The sequence below is a fragment of the Condylura cristata genome, unplaced genomic scaffold (assembly GCF_000260355.1).
Source record: "Condylura cristata isolate star-nosed mole 26May11 unplaced genomic scaffold, ConCri1.0 scaffold00004, whole genome shotgun sequence".
In the NCBI taxonomy this organism is placed as follows: domain Eukaryota; kingdom Metazoa; phylum Chordata; class Mammalia; order Eulipotyphla; family Talpidae; genus Condylura; species Condylura cristata.
In genome coordinates this window covers 24,168,141-24,190,866 of record NW_004567105.1, presented here as the reverse complement: position 1 = coordinate 24,190,866, position 22,726 = coordinate 24,168,141, and the positions used below count along the sequence as shown (strand labels likewise).

At 34.7% G+C, this 22,726-nt stretch overlaps 1 protein-coding gene across 1 annotated transcript in view; it reads left to right on the top strand.

Moving 5' to 3' along the window:
* Window positions 1–22,726, top strand: part of ACSS3 (acyl-CoA synthetase short-chain family member 3) — a 127,631-nt gene that overhangs the window by 101,482 nt on the left and 3,423 nt on the right. Inside the window, exons 10-13 of the mRNA XM_004676501.2 lie at window positions 5,499–5,594; window positions 8,415–8,478; window positions 13,215–13,296; window positions 15,442–15,564. Coding sequence (XP_004676558.1) covers window positions 5,499–5,594; window positions 8,415–8,478; window positions 13,215–13,296; window positions 15,442–15,564 — 365 coding nt within the window. The remainder of the gene's footprint in view (window positions 1–5,498; window positions 5,595–8,414; window positions 8,479–13,214; window positions 13,297–15,441; window positions 15,565–22,726) is intronic.

Genomic DNA, 22,726 nt, shown 5'->3' with positions numbered 1-22,726 from the left:
AACATTTTGTGAGAATTATTTCCTGTCATTAAACACTTTTCTATGGCACTTGAATGACGTTGGGTTATTCTTTAAATAGAATAATCGCTTCTTTTTGGGCAGTTGTCCAAACCCTGACATAAACTACGCTGTGATCAGTGCCCTTGATTTGTAGTATTTTGAACTCTGGTAAATATTCCTTTATCCTTTTATCTTCATTCTCTTTTTTTTAATTGGGACAAATCTTTTTCATTTGGTTAAAGACTGAATACCTTTTAAAATAACATAATAGTTTATTTTTACATTATTTTTTGCCTTTTTCTATCTCAGTTGTAATACCCTTGGGCTTCCCATCACCAAATCACCCATGTGCCATCACCATAGTCCTGTGCACTTCCCTCCCCACACTGTTTTTGATCCCATTCCCCACTCCACCCCCTCAAAATGTCTCTGGTATATAGCTGTTCATTATTATTATTTTCTCATTTGGTCCATTATATTCCTGCTATGAGTGAAACCATTGGTATTTTTCTTTTTCTTTCTGGCTTATTTCACTAAGCATGATCTTTTCCAGCTCCATCCATGTTGCTGCAAAGGACATGTGTTTCTTTTTTTTTTTTTTTTTTTTGGTTGCTGAGTAATATTCCATTGTATATATATGTACCACATCTTTTTGATCTAGTCATCCACTTTTGGGCATTTGGGCTGTTTCCATGTCTTTCCAATTGCAGTGATAAACATGGAGGTGCAAGTATCTTTTTGAATCAGCGTTTTTGTGTCTTGGGGTAGATTCCTAGGAGTGGGATTGCTGGGTCATATGGAAGATCCATGTTTAACAGTTTGAGGAACCTCCAAACAGTTTTTCCATAGTGGTTGTACTAGTTTGCATTCCAACCAGCAGTGCAGGAGAGTTCCTTTTTTGCCACATCCTCGCCAACATTTGTTGTTGCTAGTTGTTTGAAGATGTGCCATTCTCAAACCCTTAAACATGTTTAGTCTTTAGGCCCTCCCTAGTGGCGCAGCAGGTTAAAGCACAGCACTGAGAAGCTAAAGTCTCTTCCGCATGAGTTTGATCCCTGCCTGCCCCGGAGGTGACCACATGGCGTGGCAGACCTTTCCTGACCTGCCGGCTGCTTCCCTCAGCAGTGTACTTCATCAGTTCGCCTGTTCTGCTCCCCACTGTCTTTGGTGAATCCTCTCACCGCCCCTGCACCTCTGGCCTGTACCCCAGCTCTGTATGCATAAATAAATAAATCTTAAAAAGCAAATCCTCATTGATTTGCAACGCCACTCAGACTAAAAGCTTAAGATGTAAGAAGAACATTGAAATACGTTTAGTGATCCTGAATATCTCTGGGTTTGTTTACTATTAACACTTTCTCATTCCTTCTTCAATTTACTGGCTGCCTTACTGTTGCTCAAATAGTCAAGGAACAAACATCAGGGCCCTTGCACTTGTGATTCTTTTATCCTGGATTCTTTGTCCATAGATACACATGATATGTGTCCTCACTTCTTACAGCCTTTACTGACATGTCATGTCTATGGAGGTATTTTGTGGCCATTGATTGAAAATGCCAATCTCTCCTCCTCACATTTCATCCCTGTTTATGCTTTGTTTTCTAGAAGTTCTCTCTAACATGCCATGTGTTTTACTTTTGCATGTATTTGTGTTGTTCACCACCCTAACTGGAATGTGATCTCACTAGAGTAGGAATTTTGGTCATGTTTGTTTATTCTCTAGCCTCAGGCTTAATGATAGCACTCAGCACATAACAGCTACTCAATAAATATTTGCTAATTGGTGATTCCATTTTCAAATCCTCCATTTGCAAATATTAGATACCAGACTCACTCCCGCTCACAAGAAATTGTCTACATCTAGCAGACATAGTCTGGTTTATTTCTACTTCCTTTCCAGCCTCTGAAGTTCATAAGAAAATCTCACAGGTTACACTGGTCTGGTCCATTCTTCTTTTTTGAAGGAATTATGGGGACTAGGATGCATGGTTTATATTTTTAGTATTTTTCATCAGAGAAAGGAATATTACCTTTTCTTCATGTTGACTTGTTTCAGTGCAATCATATAAACAAAAAGTACCTGGCATGATACATGGCGTGATTTATATTTGGACAAAAAGATGTATACAATTGTCTTTCCTTTAGAATTAGTAGTTTTTGTTTTTTTTTTTTTAGAATTAGTAGTTTTAAGGAAACTATACTGAAAGTTAAGGTGGAATGGAGAAGTAAAGATACAAAAAATTGAAGTCAAGTGTCTGTATTCATTTTTTTTTAAGTTTTTATTTATTTATGCAAACAAAGCTGGGGTACAGGCTAAGGGTGCAGAGTCAATGAGAGGCTTCACCAGAGTCAGAGTGGGGAGCAGAACAGGCAGATCGATAAAGTGCACTGCTGATGGGAACAGCGGGCGGTCAGGAGAGGTCGGCTGTGCCATGTCGATCACCTCCGGGGCTGGGGATCTAGCTGCACTGAAGCAGCCACTGCCAGCTTCTCAGTGCTGCATTCCAATCCACTGCGCCACCAGGGAGGGCCTGTATTCATTTCTAATGCAGTATGACTATAAATACATCCATGAAGCTTTATTCTTCACAATCTTCAGTTCCTGCCATCTTCTTCTGGTTGTCTCTTACCAAAGGAATTATGCTGGTGAATTGCTGAGCATTGTGTGTTTCTAAGGTTAGGTATCTTGGGATAATTTTTCCAAATATAGCATCCAATTCTCTTTGTCAAAAAGGTTGTTTTGGTTTGTTTAATTTAGTTATTTCTATTCACAATGTAACACTTGGATTTCTTGTCTTCTAGATAACTGCTAGCTAGTTCATTATATCCCGAGCAGTGTGAAGCAGATGTTTTTCGAACAATTTTGAAGTTATTTGAGAGTCCATTTAGGAAGTTTCCATAACAACCATTATGATTTTTCTCATCCCACTGTGGGGCCTTACTGGATTCTGGGTTCTTAGAGTCCTAGATGTTGTCATTTTGCCTAATCTCTTTGTGTGTCACTTCCTTTAAAAGGTCTTTTCCACAATGCTTAGGAAAATATCAAGAAAAGGTCAATGAGATATTGAAATTACTAATGTTAAAAATATAAACATGTTATTTAAGTAATTAGAAGGATAATACTTTTCATTGTTCTTGAAGTTAGGTCAAGTTAATTAGAAGAATATGTTCTTTAATAGTTATAAAGCATAACAACCAGCTATGTAATCTTTTATAGAAATGCTTCAGTCTGTTTGCAAATTTGTAGTGTCAGTTTACTTAGGCATACAATTTTGACTGATTTTCTGTCCCTTTCTTGTGTCTTTATTAGTTTTACTATTGTCACTCTGCCCACACTCCTTTCTCCCAATGATCTAGGAAGAGCAGATTAACAACATGTTTTGTAAGAATCCACAATGAGGTGACCTGACATAGTCAGTGAGTGTTCTGAATGTTAGTTGCATTGCTTTTAAGAGACAGGTACTAAAACCACAGGCAGGTACAGTTAGAGTTTCCAGAGCCACTTGTGACTGAGGCCTCATGGTGTTAAGAAATGTGGAGAATTTGAACTCCAGATGATGGGAATGATAAACTAAACTTGATAAGGTATCCTGTGAAAATAGCAGATTTATTTTAGCAGTTGTTTTCCCACCCAGGTGGGAAGGGGAATAGAATCATGTTGAAGGGAATCTCTCTTTCTTAATGTTTTCCAGAAGCTTCTGTTCTTGTCATCAACTTGCTTTATCTATGTACTGTTCTTTCCATGCTTAACTCCAGTGGGTTGCATCCTGTCATCATCATGGCTTTTGTCTTTCTGTGTCAGTTTTGAGGGATACTCAGGTGCATAGCTGAATATTTTTAAAAAGCCAAAGGGGAAAATAGTGTAAACACTTTCAAATATGTGGATTTCCTCTCATTCTTTGATTGTGATAGGAGAATGGACAGTTTCACAGACTAAAGATGAGACATTTCATGAAATACCTTCCATGTTTTGTCTTGAAATGCAAATACTTGAGAGCTCTTGTTAAACAAAAATGTCTGCTCGAATTACTTGCTGCCTTACCTCAGCTGTGACCATATATTCTTGAAACACTGGACTGGGACTTAGGAACTGTGTTTTAACATTAGAAAGTCCATGTTATGTTATTGATGCCAGCTGAGCCACCATCCATAAAATGTGAATAATAGACTCAACTACTCCAGAAAGTAAAGAGTAGTAATAAATTCTTCCCATCATTCTAAAGTGATATGAATGCATGATAGAATGGAAAGAATACATTTGGATTCCTTAGGAAAATATTTTGCCCTATTTTGGAAATCTGGTTGGTTAGGCAACAATTCTCTGGATATAGGCATACTGACTGATGATATGCCTATATCTGTCAGTCAGTAGTTCCCATACTTTCATTGTCAATACCCACTCACAGACACAAAACTCAGGTCTTAAACTTTCTGTCAATTCTAAGCTTGTATTTGTTCATGATAACCACTACATTCTTTCACACACAAAAAAATCAACTTCATAATTAATGGTTATTATGTAATACCTGATATCATTCTGGCTGTTATGAATTAAGGCAAGGAAAACAAAAAAATTCTTTTTTCATTAGTACACCTTAATTGTGGTTAAGTTTCTGATGTTGATGAAATAATCAACATGGCATCAAGAAGTCCAGGAACACCAAATTGTGAACAACTTGAGGAAGCACTACTAAATTCAGCCTTAGGTCCAAGGTTTTAAAGCAAGTGTAGTTCCTTAAAAAAAAGAAATTGTGGGGCCCTCCTTGGTGGTGCAGTGGGTTAAAGTACAGCACTGAGAAGCTAAAGCCACTTCCGCATGAGTTCCATTCCCGTCTGCCCCGGAGGTGACCACGTGGCATGGCAGACCTCTTCTGACCCAGCCGCTGCTCCCCTCAGCAGTGTACTTCAATCTGCCTGTTCTGCTCCCTACTCTGTCTATGGTGAAGCCTCTCGCCGCCCCTGAGCCTCTGGCCTGTACCCCAGTTCTGTATGAACAAATAAATAAATCTTTTTTTTTTTTTAAAGAAATTGTGTATTTTTAAGGATGTTTGGATTACTTAACTCAGAGACTAAAATACAAGGTACAGAAATATCTCACACACCGCTGCTATTTGCTTTGTTACATTAACTTTAGATGCATCAAGAGAAAGGGCCTTATCTAGAAATTCTTTAACATATGTTGCCAAACTCATAGCAACATAATTCTCCATTGTTCATGTCCCTTGATCCATAAGTGCAACACTAAAGAGGTCTTTTTTTATTTTTACAGAAACTCAACTGTATAAAATATTCTAAATATGGGTGCTTAAATTTTATAAATGACCTTATGGTCTAAACTACTGGCACTTTTTTTCTTTTAAATAATACACATAGAAATATTCATTTGTACCTAAGGCATTTAAATGCTGTAGCATACTTAGGGGAGACAGTGCTTTTACTGAAGAAATAATGATCTCATGTTGAAACATCATATGATAAATAATATTTTTCTTCTCCAGAGACTGGATCTCCAATTACAGCATCATGCATTGGATTAGGTAATTCTAAGACACCACCTCCAGGCCAAGCAGGGAAGAGTGTTCCAGGTTACAATGGTGAGAAATGGCTACATTTATTTGAAATATAGACTGTTAATACATTTGCTATATTTTTGCATCTAATGTGAATTATACTATATGAAACATACTGGGTACTTAATATGTGTCTTTTAAAAATTATCTGATCAAAGGTTAAATCATAGACTTGTAGGTTATGTTCTAAGTGGCCCTCATGATCAAAAAATATTGTTATTTATAAGGTGTGTTACAAATACAGATATGGACTTAATATGTAAGGAATACCTGCTGGGTGAACTGAACTTTACAGACATCATTTCCTTTAATGGTGAGTTTTATTTAGTTCAGATATTGTATCACCTTTTCACAGATCAGTTAACTGGTGCCAGAGAAAATAAATAACTTTCCTAAGCTAACAAAGTGGCTTAGATCTTAAAGACAGTAAAATCCCTGTGTTTTATTTTTATTTACTTATCGTATCACAAAATCTACAAATTTTTCATTATTTTTGTTACCCTTTAATTTAGAAGTGATAAGACTTTTGAATCTTGTTGATAAACAATAAAGAGTAAAGTTTAAAATAAAGATTTCATCCATGCTTATGGCATGTGACATTGAGACACAAGATCCTTTCATTTTGTGTTTTTAAGTGTCCATAATGATTACAGTTTTGATACTTTCCTGTATTCCACTCTCTATTTTTTTTAAAGATTTATTTATTTATGCATACAGAACTGAGGTATAGGCCAGAAGTACAGGGGCATTTAGAGGATTCACCAGAAGACAGAGCGGGGATCAACGAAGTACACTGCAGAGGGGAGCAGTGGGTGAGACAGAAGAGGTCTGCCACACCATGTGGATCACCTCTGGGGTGGGGGATTGAACTCGCACTGAGGTGGCTGCGGCTAACTTGCAGTGCTGCATCCTAACCCGTTGGACCACCACAGAGGGCCAATTCCACTCCCTAGTTACATAACTTATGCACTTAGATAAGTCATCTAACCTTTTGAACAACATTTTCCTTAATTATAAGTACAATTTTACATGATTTACAGGGTTGCTGTGTTGTGGTGTCAACACAAGGAAACCTTAAAAAACACCTGCTAGTATTAAAGGCTATACTAAACTTGATATATCAGTAGCTACTGATATGTCAACTTGAATTAGATTTACACATGCATCTAACAGACAAAGACAAAGAAGTACAGATGGTATTTGAGTTACAAGGTCACTCGATTTAGCTTAATAGATTTATGAGGAAAATCCAGCTTTGGGGACAGAATATGATTGACATATATATGTATATGGCTTGTTTTCTATTTGCATATAAATTCTTATATTTAGAGGCTTGAATTTTGCACTTCTAACATAAAAATAATCTATTTTCCATAGCACAATAATACATTAAGGAAACATAGACCATTTGATTTAGCCTAGCAGATTCATTTATAAAAAGACATCAGCTTTTTTTTTTTTTAAGTGCAGAATTAGATTCTCTGTGCAATCTGTGAATTTTCCAGGCATGGAAAGGTGAACCCAGCTTTAGTAAAATTCCCCATTTGAACAGTTCTGTAATCCCTGCTCCTTTTTATCAGAGAAATTGCTTTTGTGCTGAGATATTTTTAGGGGCTGATGATTGTGAAAAATGTTAAACACATTCCTCTTTCAGTATCTCAGAGCCATTTTTATACCCAGTTGTAAGAAAGAGTTAACTTTTGATGCTTTATGGAATTTCATGAGAGAAGTTTCTTACTGTGAAAGCCACTGGCTGACAAACAGCAGGTTAAACATTAGAACTAAAGTATTTCTAAGGAAGTCATAATTTATGACTTGTGATTTTTATACAGTTTGTGATCATTCAGAGATTCAAAACTAAAATGGAAATTATTCTGTGAAAAACAATCAGTGTAACATTTAATTTCATATTCATTGGGTACCTTAGGGTAGCTGGTCACTTTTTTATCTTTAAGGAAATTTCCTGCTAGCATTTTAAGAAAGGAATTGTTCCCACTTTTAAAATAAGGAAATTTAAGGGATAATGGGATTTTCACAGGCTCATAGTAAATTGCCCACAGTCCTGGGATATGAGAAGACAAAGATGAATTAGTTATTGTCATCACCCTTTATAAACTCACAATCTAGTCAGAGACAGATATCTACACAGCTGATAATTGTCAGAATAGAATTGTGTCAGAACACATGGAAGGGAGCAGTTAATTTCTAGAGACAATGTCCTTTTCTCAGAGCTGTAGAATGACCTAGATGGATGAAGCCATATAAAGGATCTGTTAAAGCTTAAGAAGTGATATATCCTCATTTTTAGTTTTCACTAAAAGTTACTGAATGTGGATACATGAGCTTTTGATGATTTTAACTGGATAGCACCAAAGCAATGGGATAAGAATTGGGAAAGTTAAATTGGCCTTTAAGGCTTATAAATGGAGAGCAAGCCTTAAATCAGGAGTTTTCTTGACTTTCAATTATTTTTATTGCTTGAAATAGTTTAAAACTACTTATTTCCTTTGTTTTGACAGCTTAAAATGTTTGACGTTCTTATTAAAATACATAGACATGAAAGATAGGAAGATACATTATGAAATTATTGGGATGTTTGAAGTACAGCATCTATTTAAGAGAGATTCTAAAGGAAAACTTAGTGATACTTTTTGGCATCAAAACCATGTTGTTTTTATAGATTTTTGTCAGATATTTTTGCATGTTTGTAAATGTTCATTGTCTCAAAGTAATTAAAAGATGCCTTTTCATGCTAACATTTTTGAAATTTATTATAAAACACATGAAAATATTTAAGAATTAAGTGTACACATTTTACTCAAATTTTTATGTTTTCTTCTATAGTTATGATTTTGGATGACAACATGCAAAAACTGAAGGCACGGTGTTTAGGAAATATTGTTGTCAAGTAAGTAAAACAATTTAAAAGAGCTAGAGGTGGTATACAATGAAAAGGAAAAAAATGGAATGATTACAATATTCCTAGTAAGGTTATAGAATAAGCTTAGTTACTGATGGAGAATCCACAGTGCCAACTCTTGGCAATTTTAAACATAAATGCCCATTAAGTAGAACAAATTTAGATGCAATTTTTAAAAAGATAAATCTTGCACTTTTAATGAACTTTTACTGATTATACTAGCAACATGTAGAAGATTAAAGTACTTAAATACACAATACTTAAAAATGTAAAGTTTTTAAATTCCCATGTTTCAGTTTTATGTTAATTTTGTTCTTTTACTTTTGACATGATATTCAGTAGTTGAAATAATTCAGTATACTTACACATATTACTGTTTTCCTTAGCCTTGTCTTATTAATACCTTTTATTACTACTCTGTCTCTTAAAAATAATTATTTCCAATATAGTCCTCCTGCTTTTTAAAATATTTATGATTATAAATAACGTTGTATTGAACGTCTTCTATAAATTCTTCCTCCTTTGCTGATAGTTACTATAGTATTGGATCCACTTCTAAAAGTATCATTACTAGGTCAAATATAAAATCCCTGACTCACCAAATAACATAATTCCTTGCCAATACACATACACACACACACACACACACACACACATATATATAATTCAATAGTTCTTGAAATCATATTTTAGGAATTCTTTTTGATCTGTAAGAGCAAAGCTTTCCTTTTGAAAATATATGTCCAGTTGTCATTCCACTAACTCAACAAACTGAAAATCACTCCTATATCCCAAGGATATAGTGCAAGGATATTTTCATGCTTTACATCTATCCAGAATTGTTTATGTAAATCCATAGTTATCTTGTGTTTCTTGAGGGTATATCATTTATCCAGAATGGAAAATGGTGAATACTTTACAAGTATATAATAATATATGGTCAATCAAATCATGGGAAAAAAAGAAACACACTTTAACTTAATACAGATTATTGTGGTTCTTTTCACAAGTATGTAATTTGAGAGATACCTGTTCTTTCATGTAGACCACTTTCTAAAGAAGGTCTACAATTTGAAAACAGGGTTCTTTCCAGAAGTCAGCTTGGGTGGGCCTCCAGAACCACTCGATGGCCTATAAAAGGTGTGCAATTGGGCTTTATACATGGGAATCCTAAATGCCCAAAATATCTGAAATTTAAAATTTTAAGGAATACCTTCACTCCCAAGTATGAGAGAGCTAGAATCAAATGAGCATGTTTAAATTTTTATATGGTTTAACATGGAAAAAAAAATTATTTTTGTTAATTTTTAATTTTCTTTGCAAACAAATGTTAGGTCATATTTTTTCATTCCCATGATTCCCGAATATATGTAATGATTGGTGAGAAACAAGGAAAAAGGTAAACTAAATTGGTGACATCTGCTAAGTCATTTCAAAATCAAAATATTAACCATTCCTTTTTCAGAAAATATTCTAGCTTAAATGGTGTACTGTAGGTTTTATTGCGGATATGAGGTGAAGTCATCAGTAATAAGAATGATGAGGGTCCATGAGGCACTGAAAACTGAGCTGGCATCCAAAGTCACCCCAGGGAATGATCGTCAGTGAGAGATAAACATCCATTCTTTTCAATTATTCATGCCCATGCATTTCTTTATTACTTTGTGTAGTAATTAAGTGGATTATTCTTTGAAAGAGCACTATTCCCTAATGCTATTTATGTTCATTAATTATACTTGTAGTGATTATAAAGAATAGAGGGGAAAATCAGTATGGAACATTTGAAATGTATGGGGCTCAAACTTTGTAAAAGTTAATCAATAAAAAATAATAACACATTATTTTAATCCTAAATATGTTTGCTTTCTTATAGCTTATTGCTTCACTATAAAATCTGGTATGAATAATATAACATTGCAAACTTTTTCTCTGGAAGATTCTTTAAATTCTAAGCTCTAATCTTGTTTGCACAAGGTATCAAATGCAATGATTCAAGATCAGTCACTCTCAAATCAGACAATGATATGAACAAAAATATCTTGATCCATTTTGTTTTTTTTCCACAGCCTTTTTTATTATTATTATTTTTGTTATTTTTTTCCCACAGCCTTTTTTAAGACTTTGTAGAAATCACTTCTTTGCTCTCTGGGGATCACTTACCTTTAAGGCATAATTTAGTGATCTCTAAACTACTGTAGAACCTAGTCTATAATAAATAAGAATTCTGCAGTTTTCATAGATAACTTGCACTCATAGGATTTACCTCTCTAAAAGAGAAAAACTTCATGTCCCTGTGGAATTTAAAAATTTCTTTGATTTTGAAGCACACTCCAGGCATTTAATTTAGCAGAAAAGCTGTAGTATCTGAAATTGCTCTGAATACAAAATATTCATGCATTTTAGAGGGTGCTTTTGAATTGCATCCAGAGTTCCAAAGTGGAGAATTAAATGGTGAGGCATGGATTTCCAAGCAGTACAGTTGAGAGCAAGAAAGAAAATTCTAACTGTGCTTGCTTTCCTTCGTACCACAGAGCTCTCAGTTATTAATGCCATCATAGGTCTCTGCCTCTTCTTCTCTCCTGGGCATGCAGTTTTCTTTGACCAGATGCACTGTTGCTACTGCCTCTGCGACTGATCCCATTCCTGCTGGGTCCTGTGTCTTGGGGCATAAGGGAACCTATGGTGTTGCCAGGTGGTTTTTACACACTGCCTATTATTGAGTTTCAGTCCTCAGATATTAAACTTGCTGATGTTTGCTTAGATTTTTACAGCTTTACAGGCATGATTCAGTCACTGTTGTATTTTAGGGGAGACTCAGGACATCTGTTGTTTCATACTATCGTGTCCATAAAACCAAAGATAACCAAATAATTGCAATCTGATTTCTTTCTAAATCTCATATGCAGATTTTATCCTGATCTTTTATTAACCTTTTAGCAATACTTTGAGGTAGGCAGTAGGACAGAAACTGGACACAGGACTTTAAACGCCAGCCATAGTATTACTGCATAACCAGAACTCTAAATCTTACCCAGGCTTTGTCTACCTAGAGGGAAAGCAGTCACTTTGGAGGAGATAAAACAATTGGCTTCACATGGAAATCTCAAGTAAAGCCGAAAGACTTGGTGAAATGCAAAGCTAGGGAGTCTAACTCCAGAATTCTCTATAGGACAAGAGTTATGATTTCCATTTATTTCTGTTTCTATAGAGATTCCTGATAGAGCCGTGAATACAGACTTTTCTTCATCTGGTATTAGAAGATTCTAAGTTGACATTTCCGATTGGCCAGAACTATGCCACTCTCCAGTGACAGATGTTCTCTCCCTTCCCTAGCTACTTAAGAATTTCTCAGGTCCCCTATGCCCCCCTTAACCAACTGTCACCCTAGTCCCCACACTTCCCTTTTTTTCCTCCTGCCTTTGTTGCTCCTCCGTGCTTAAGAAATCTTGAACTGTTTGCATTTACGACTTTGTGATGCATTTTTAAAACAAAACATTTCCAAGAAATCAAACCTATTAACATTAATCACTGCTTACTTAACTTCTCCTACTATTACATATGTCATTTGTTTTCAAATCCTGCTATTCTACATGAAGCTGTGCTCATCATCTTTGAAAACAAAAGAATAATTTTTTGGGAGAAGACATTCTCTGAGAGAGAAAAACTCCCAATTCACAGTGAGCTGAACTGGCAGAAATGCCTCTTTTTCAGTCTGCTTGGAAGAATTAGGGACAGTATGCAAGGATAGCAGCATTGGATCCTGGATTTGAAGCATGAATATAGATATTAGCTAGCATATTTCTTCTATTTAATATCTTTTCCTTCTGCCAGGCCAATTCATTTTTATATTATTGAAACTTCAGGAAAATGTATCTCTTTCTATAACTTCAGTAAAAAAGCCAGGTGCACTGTGAGATCTTTCTTTAATGTGGAAGAATCATGAAGGTAACATCAAGAAGAAAAGTTTAATTCGGAATACTGCAAAAAAATAATTCTGCTGTAGCTCATATGTACCTAAATTGTGGCTGGAGTTTATTACTTTTCACTTCCTTTTCTACATATATATATATATATATGTGTGTGTGTGTGTGTGTGTGTGTGTGTGTGTGTGTGTATATATATTATTATTATTATTACAAATAATTCCAGTTCTGTAATACTCTCTTCCACTTTTTCTTAGGACCTTTCTGATTTTTTTCCCTTGCATTTTTCAGGGATCCCTCTTTAGAGACTTATTTTAATATTTATATAAAAATCTCTAAATTTTTAAAGGTACCAGACTTTGTTAGGAAGAGCAGAAACATTCTCCTATGTTATTGGATGAATTATACACTGCAATCTCATATTTTGTTCTTCTGATCCTTAGTTAGATTTTGGAACAATGAAGTCATATTGTGGGCATCTCAAAATTGACTTGGGGCAGACATACACCCCTTTTCAGGCAGGTCCATAATTCTGCTGTGTATAAAAACTTTCCCTTTAAGAGCTCTGACTATTTGAGTGCCACAATAGCACCTTACAGCATTCCTCAATGACTCTTCTATGTCATGGTCAACTACTTCACCCTCAATTAAACAGGATCTGTCCCACAGAGTTAGATATTGGGTTATGCTTCAATGTGGGAGTTGAATTATTATTATCTATCACACTGGAAAATTATTAGTTCTAATCAATGTATCTTTATTACTACTTTCATTGTAATTATAACTGCTCTGCTTTTTAAGGTTGCCATTACCACCTGGGGCTTTTTCAGGACTCTGGAAGAATCAAGAAGCATTCAAGCACTTATATTTCGAAAAATTTCCTGTAAGAATTTTATTACACTATCTTGGTTATGTATTTCTCTGTAGTTCTTGTCTATTAAACAGAGCTGTACACTCCTCCAGTCATAGATCACAAGTCACTGCTAAATGTTATCTGGACATGTTCTCAGATTTCAGGAATAAAATGCCCACACCATGATTGTCTAAATAAGTCATTTTTATGTTTACTTTTATCAGTCTCTCCATGGAAATTACTTAGTTGTTTTAGCAGTTTTTCCTGGAATTGAACTGTCTTGATGTGAGGAAATGTTTTGCTAGACTAAAACTTTTGGGGGATTTCTATGTAATTTCCTCTTTTGGATTCTTCTACCCAGACTGAGCATCTGATCAGAACTAGCCACTTTGATTTGGGCTCCTTAGCCTCACTATGTCTAGAGATGTGCACAAAATTCATTTAGCTTGCTCAGAAGTTACTATTCTGTTTCCTATTATCTAATCCTTTGTTTTTGACATTCTTTCCTGATTGTTCTCGGAACTCTATAACTTAATTTCCCATGTTAAAATACAGATAGAGAATGGAGCCTGTGCTTTTAAAACCCAACCTCCAGTACCCTGGATAACAAACAAAGTGGCTTCCGGTTTTCTGTTTTGTCATTTTCCCATTACCCTTTAACACAGTCCTGTGTTTTGTTTGCAAAAGCAATTTATTGATCATGCAGGACAGGTTTCCGCCGTCATCTTCTGCTATCTTGTAACTCCTTTCCCTGAGAGAGAGAGCTGGGCTCATTACACACTGGGTCAGAAAAATAATGAGTAACAGAATTTCATAATAAAATAAAGTCTAAATATTTAGCTTTCTATATTATTTGTGAATGAAGGACAGCCAACCTTATCAACCAGACAAATGACAGGAGACTTACGAAAAGATCTTCCTATGAAAAGCTCTCCGATTAAAGGACCTTAGGAATCAAGGTTAAACATGTCCCCAAGGGACTGGAAAGGAAGGTTTGTCAAGTGTGGCTGTCTCCAGTCATCTCAGTCTGTCACCTGATGGGCCACAGTTAAGCCATCAAAGAACTGATGAGGTTAATTGTAACTTGACAATGTTGAATCAATGTGCTTTTGTGATTTTAACTTGAGGACCTTCAGCATTTAACATGATCAACTTCAAAGCCCTAGTTTATGGTTAATCAATATGAAGTGAATTTATACTGTTTTGGTTATTATGGCCTCAAGCTTCTCATCTAAGGGGTTAAGAATGGCAGAGAAGGGTCCAAAAAGTTGCCCATAGCATAGAATTGATATAATTATTATCTGAACCCACATCTTTGGTTCCAGCATCTGTGTTTTTCAAGATTGTCTAGTAGTAATTAAAGTAGTAATTACAGTAAAAAGTTGTCTACTATTATGGGTTCATGATGTTATACAATTTTTTTTTCTTTCATGCAACTAATTTATACTTCTCATCTATATTAATAGATGAGAAAACTGAATTTCATAAAGTTTAAACAACACAAATAGTGACACACCTGGGTTAAAGTTCATGCTCATAAACATAGGTATCAAAATAAGTAAGAATTTACAGAAGTTAAAAATAAGAAGTTAAAGAAGTGAAAACCATAGGAAATATTATGGAAAGTAATATTTGTTTCCTTTTCTTATTATTTTTCTTGATCCCTCACTCTTGTGATGTCTGGGACAATGAAGATATGCTGCTGTTTTGAGTTGATTACAAATTAAATTTCATACTAACTATATTTCATTGAAGCTCCAATCCAAATTAATGTGACTAATCTACTGCTGTATTTTATAATTATTCACAGAAGCTTTATAGCTTTTTAAAATTAACACAAAGAAGAAATCTATCAAGGGATTAATTTACAATATACAAGTTTATTGGAAATATTGAGCTATTCATGGTAAAAAAAGAAATTGGGTTCATAAAGTTTATAATTCTAAGCTCATACACTTAATTTTCATATATATAATAAAATTTTAATTTATTTCTGACTGTTAAAGGAACAGGTTCTATTAAACTTTCAAAAGCAAAAGTAATTTAATTCCATAATCTAGCTAGTGAAAAGTTAAATGCAGTGGGTTTCTATCAGGCTTTCCTTTTTACCAAATTTACAAATGATTGTATTATCTAACAGCATCCTAATTCAATTTTATTCATTCTTGTTTTCAGGGCTACTATGACACCATGGATGCTGGTTATATGGATGAAGAAGGATATTTGTATGTTATGTCTCGAGTTGATGATGTGATAAATGTTGCAGGTCACAGAATTTCTGCTGGCGCCATTGAAGAGGTATTGATAAATATTGGTCTTTTACTACTGGTAGCATTTAGGAACAGAGCTGAACTGCACACTGATACTCTTTATCCTACCCTGTTAACTCTGATGTTTCTCTGTTTTATGTTTTTTTCTGTCCTCTAGAATGTCATATAAATGAAATGTTACAGTAGGTAACCTTTGAAACTGGGTTATTTCATTGAAATCAATAAATTTGAGACCACCTCAGTTTTTGTTTGTAATAAAAATTCATCCTTTTATGTTTCTATATAGTATTCCATTATATGACTACACTAACAAGTTATGTATTCATTCATTTATTAAAGGATATTTGGATTGCATTTAGTTTGGCTCAATTGTAAGTAATGTTATATACATTCAACTTGAGGTATTTGTGCAATGTTAGATTTTCCTTCTTTAGGACAAATAGCTATAACAAGATTGTTAATTTATATAGTGAGGTATGTATAAGTTTGTAAGAAATGTCAAACCTTTTTCCAGAACTATGATATTTTAGATTCCTACCAGCAGGGTTTGAGTTTCCTAGTACTTCTATTATCAGTACTCAAGATTATTATTCTATATTTAAATTTATTTATTCTTTATATAAATCATTCCAATAGAAATGTAATGTTTTTGTTTTTGGAAGTCACTAATGATGATGGGTATCTTTTCCCATATATATTTTCATCTTGGTATCTTTTTTGGTATCTATTAAAAACTTCCATCCCTATTTTTCTTTAAGGAGTTGTTCATTTGAGAGGATTTTTGTTTTGTTTTGTTTTAGATCTCCTGGATACAGATTGTCTGATATGTGATTTGCCAATATTTTCTTTCAAATATTGGATGATCATCTATGGATGATCTGTTTAGTCTCTTAAAAGTGTTCATAACAGAACAAAGGTATTTTTCATATTGATGAAGACTAATTTTTTTCTTTTATAGAGCATCATTTTGGTGGTCAAAGAACTCTTCCCTATCCCCAAAATCACAAGTATCTTCTTTATTTTCACCTACAAGTTTAATAGTTTTACTGTTTCACATTTTATATCAGCATATAGTTGCACAACTAGTTACTCTGTAATTGTGGTACAAGATATAGCTTAAGGATTGCTTTTTAAAATATGAATGTCAATTATCCCAGGAATCATTTTGAAAAGATTGCCCTCTCTCTCACTGCACTATTATTATACCTTTGTCAAAGATGACAGTATTTGAGAGGTCCTAGTCTAGAATATATTTGTTTCTTTGATTTATATATTCATGTTTTCACTAGTGCTATTTTGTCTTGCCATTCTAGCTATATGAATATCTTAAAATTAATAATGTCCCCGAATGCTCTTTTTTTTTCTCAAGTATTGAGAATGCTATATCTCCTTGGCTTTTCCATATATACTTTAAAATGGACCCTTATAGAGCTATAACTCCTACATTGATCAATGGAGAAGGGAAGGACACAGCCTTATACTCAGTTGGTGTAGGATATGGAGATTCCAGCTTCTTTTTGGTGTTCATCTGGAGTAGGAGGCATAGGATCAAAAAGATTTGTTATGTTTCCAGCTCCTCTGCTCCTTTCTTGGACTTCCGGGAGACACCGGAGGCATTTCTTGGGGCTTTTTCCTTTTATGCTCATCAGCAGCTAAATGTTTGAGGTTCATCTAGTGCCCAGACTGCAGTATAGATAGGAGGCCAACCACACAAACACAAACAAAATGTAACAGCAACAAAATTAAAGCTTTCCAGTAGTTTTCCCACCCACCTGTGATTACGCAGGTGTTTCACAAACCTTTTTTGCCCAAACCTTTCACAATCTTTTTTATTTCTGCAAACAGCAGCAAAACTTTCACAAACTTTTTATTTTTGCAAACTGCAGCAACAGCTTTCCTGTCCACCTGTGACTAATCATATGCCTCTTTTTCTCATTTTCCTAGTAAACCGGTCTTTTTAAAACGTAAAAACAAAACAAAACAAAATATCTCCAAACAAGGGACTTACCACCAACTTGTCTCTTAAAGTTCTGAATGCCTGGATAAAAATCTCAGATATTTGTTTTAGCCCACAGTTTATTTTCATTGTAATTAGTGAAGGTAAAGGTAGAAAGTATTGTTGCTTCACCATTTCCAGAACCAATCCCAGAACAGCTTTTAAATGATATGAGGCTATTGGAGCTTAATTGACAGTTCAGATCTTCAATGTACTATTTATTGGTAATTTCAGGGAAACCAGGATATATAGACTCAAACTTCTAATATAGAGACTCCAAAGTTCTTCTAATGTGAAGATGTTCACCTTCTATAAAGGTTGTACTTAACTGCAGCCCAAATTTCTTAGGTTGACTTTTTTGTGTGACAGTCAATGTGATATTGAGTAAAAAGAAATAATGTAAAATGGAATGTGAAGTTGATTGTTACTATTAAATTATTTTGTTTTTAACACACTATTTTGTGAAAGCCTGGAATTGAAATTTATTCTTCAAATATTCTGGTGTATGGGCAAAAGGTGGTTCTGGCTGCAAGTTTATTTAAATTGTTGTTGTAGGTGATTACCTGCAATATTCACCCCCATTGGACACCTGTCAGCCTTCAAGTCTTCTTTAAGGGAACATCTCCCTTTATATAGATGAAATTATTAACATTTCTTATGTTAATAATCTAATAATTAATGTCTAATGTCTAATAATAAAATTACTATCTTAATTTTTCGCAGGTTTGTCTTATATGGAATCAATTGATAACTATGAACCCAAACTTTTACTTGCTTTTCTCCAATTCCTAGCAAATTTGTTTGAACCTAGCACCTACATGAAATATTTATATTGATGATGTAGACAACATGTATTAACATGCCCTAAACTTAATTTTATATTTAAATGCTTTTTCAGAATCGTTAGTAGTGAACGCTACATTTCAAATTTACTGTTGAAATAATAGTTGAGGTAATTAATCCACTGAAAGTCTCATTGTAGAAAATGAAAATAGGCTGATATTTTTTTAATGTATAATGAAAATATCTATGCTTTTCTAATTTCCCTATGTAAGATTTGGCAAGAGTATTGCCTTATATAAGAATAAATCAAACAGAGATTCTATTAAAATTACTACATCAAAAACATTTCAGAAACTAAGTTCTTTTCTGTTCTTGCCATAAGAAAATATTGTATTTGAGTAAGTTTTTATACATTTAAGAAGATATTATCCTTGCAGATCCCAAAAATGTGAGGGCCTTCTGTAACTGTTAAGTATATTAATGAAAGTTATACGAACAGTGATAAATCTTTGAAAGCTAGTATCCAACTAGATAGTTGGGAAAATCTGATTGAAGTTCAAGGTGTTCTTGAGAAAATTGGGTGTAAAAATCTGTTAGTTCAGGCCTAATGAGTAAATATTCCAAGGACCCAAGTTTTCCTGTGCATGCAATGGCATCTCACAGGAACAAATTAGGCCCCCAATTTCATTCTTTAGTGGTGGCTTAAGTTACAGCCTGTTAAACATCCCCACTAGTATCTTTGAGAACTTGTAACTATGGTGTTAAAACAGTGCATTAAATTTGAGGGCAGCATTGACATATAATTTGCCCTTTTGAAGATTATTCTGACTCAAGTGTCACTGTTTGTTTTCCAAGTTAGCTATTTTGTGTGCTATTTTTAGCAATGATTTAAGATTGAATATATTTCCATAAAGTGTGTTTTCAACAAAGATGCCATGCAATTTTGATTCCATCCAGCATTAAATGACTACTGTGTTTAAACAGTTGTAAAATTGCTGAGTATTTTTCCCAGTACTGATATGAATATTGATGAAAATGTAGGAGCTAACCATTTCTAGATGATTCCAATGTCAGAAGAAATACAAAAGCTTTACTTTTCTTCCCTCTGCAGACACAATCTCCCTCTCTGAAGTGCCTCCTTGCAATTTTAAACGGGTTTTTGATGTTAACTAGTATTTCCAAAACTAATATACTTAAACCGTTGAGAACCTTTGTAATTTAGCCCAGTAGGGCCACAAAACCTTTTAAATCTATAAAAAGTTATACAAAAACAGCAACACTCCAGAAACAATGAATGATAGGTAGATGTCAGTTCATAACATTATAACATTATATACTCTGTTTTGGTAAGATAATAATTACTTTTTGAAAGTTTCATAATTCTTTTGATACTTAAATGCCAGTTCATAAAACAGGTGCTTCATAGATTTTATATGGAGGAAATATATGAAAATCTTTTGATTATTTTTTCCCAGTAGAGCATATTGATTGTCTCCTCTCCCTCAGATTTTGACAAGTCATATTTTGATGCTTTTTGAGGACTTATCTGCTGAAATCATTATTTGGCATCAAATTTTGATTATGGGGCCTATATAGTAAACTGTCCTTTATGGCATCTTTTTAACACTGATGGATTAATGTAATATGTCATCCACAGTAGTAATGTAATGAACTTTATTTAGAGATGATACAAGATCCTGGAAAATGATTGTTTCTCAGACTTTTAAGAATTTAATAAGATTTGCCAAATATGAGAAAAATAGGGAATCATATGTGTTGCCTCTGATTTTAAAATACTCCCTCCTTTTATGAAGAAAACAGTCAATATTTTCCCAACCACTACTAAAAACATTAAGACCGAGTTTATAAATATGGCAAAGTTACAACAATGAGGTAAAGTAATGGCAAATTAGAAAGCGCTTTTTTTTTTTTTTTAAATGTATACAAGAACTAGAAGTAAGCCAGAGGTACTGGAGAGTAAGAGGATTCACCAGGAAGAGTGGGAAGCAGAACAGGCAGGTTAACTGAAATACACTGCTGTGGGGAGCAGTAGCCAGCCAGGAGAGGTCTGCTGTGCATGTGGTTTAGCTCCCTGGCTGGGTATCGATCTCATACTGCAGTGGCTGCTGATAGCTTGATAGTGCTGAGACTGTCACCCCTAAACTACCAGGAAGGCCCAGACTAGAAGTTTTGTGCTCAGTTTAATTAAAACAATAGTCACACTGGTTAGGTGACAAAATACTTACATCATATTTTTTTTTTTTGGAAAGATTTGGAAAGATACCTTGGCACTTTACAAACTCAGGTAGAGAAGTGTATGACACCAGTGAATATTTTATTTCATTGTTTTTTAGTAATGAAAACTCTGTTTAGCCAACGAAAGTTTTCATCTACTTATTGAGAGTATACTAAATCAGAATCAAAAGATGAACCTTTCAAGTCTATCTTCTATCTGCTAGAGACAAAGAATTCTTTTCTGTGGCCTGACAATTGACTATATCAACTACTAAAACACATCTTTGTTATTAAAATTAGTCACTATTCTCAGCATCAGGACCTAAAAGACAATAGGAATAAGCAAGAGGGAAAATAATTGGAAACATTTTGAGAATCCAGGTTGAAGCAGTGGGAGAACATGATGTTGTAAAGTTTGTATGGTATGTTTCACAGAAGCTTTTTAATTAGGCTCAACTAATAGAAAAAGGGTCTGAACATCTTTACCTCAGGAATGAAGTTACTAATGTAAACAACATAGTTCAAAAAATCATTTACTTGTCATGCACTATCTTCCAAATAGAGTGAGTCAAAAACTGTGAGAATGGCAGCCCACTACTTCAAAGCAGATGCTAACAACAGGATATAGAAGTGTTGATCCGTATGTTTAAATAGGGGCAGTGTGGAATAGCACCCACACACATCCTAATAATTCATTGAGTCTTCCAGTTAGTGAAAAGAATACTCATTTGCAGGTTAGCTTAATTAAAACAAAAAATTCTTCATGGAAGGTGTGTGACTTACATGTGGCATTTCTCAGATTTTGTTGATTTTTTGGCTACCTCTTCGACATGCTTTTTTTAGTCTAGTTGCCAACTTTCCCTTTTTCATATAGCCATCAGCTAACCAAGTTCCTGAAGGCCTTCGCTCTCTTCTCATTATGTTCTCCCTATATAACATCATTCATGCCCATAGCTTTCAAAAATACACATACATGGTATTAAAAAAACATATCTCTCGGCCCTCCTTGGTGGCGCAGCAGGTTAAAGCACAGCACTGAGAATCTAAAGCCGCTTCTGCATGAGTTCCATTCCCGCCTGCCCCGGAGGTGACCACATGGCGTGGCAGACCTCTCCTGACCCGCCCGCTGCTCCCCTCAGCAGTGTACTTCGTCGATCTGCCTGTTCTGCTCCCCACTCTGTCTCTGGTGAAGCCTCTCACCACCCCTGAGCCTCTGGCCTGTATCCCAGTTCTGTATGCACAAATAAATAAATCTTAAAAAAAAAAATATCTCTCCATTATAACTCACTTCTGACTAAATTACCTCAACTCAGCTGTCTGAAAGGACTTTGATGGAATATCTCCAAGCATTAATACATGACCTTTCTTTCTAAGCCTAATAACCCTTGTTAGCCTTTTCTGGCTTAGAAAATATGCCACTGACCTACCAGTAGCACATTCCAAAACCAGTTATCCCTCCTCTGCTTCTTTGTGCTCCAAGTCTAATACCATCAAATTTTGTCTATTTTTTTCTGTAAGAAACTCTAGAATCTTTATACCTACTACTATAAAGTTAGTCTACTATAATAATATGTCATGTGATTTCATGTATTTTATGTGATACTCACCTTCAACAACCTTCTGTTTTCGGCAATTAAGCTAGTGATATTCCAAATCCACTCTAAGGTAAAAGAAGTCAATCTGAAAAAGATACAAATATACTCTTAATTCAAAATTATGACATTTTAGAAGAGGACTTTGGAGACAGTAAAAGTATCAGTGATTGTCAAGAGATAGCAGGAAGTGAGGGATGAGTAGGCAGACTAGAGGTGATTTTTAGGGACGTAAAACTACTTTGCAAAGTACTCTAATGAGAAATATATGCCATCGCACCCCAGGAACTCTCATGTCAACTATGGACTAGTTGATGTGCCCTTGAGCCCTCAGCAGTTGGAACAAATGTGCCGCTCTAGTGAGGGATTGTGATAGTGAAGGAAGCTGTGGGGTAACAGGAGGTATATGGGAACTACTTCCTGCTTAAATATGCTGTGAGTCTGAGACTACTTAAAAAAATAACATTTTTTTTTTTTTAAGATTTATTCATTTGTGCATACAGAACGGGGATACAGGCCAATGGCTCAGGGGCGGCGAGAGGCTTCACCAGAGACAGAGTGGGGAGCAGAACAGGCAGATCGAC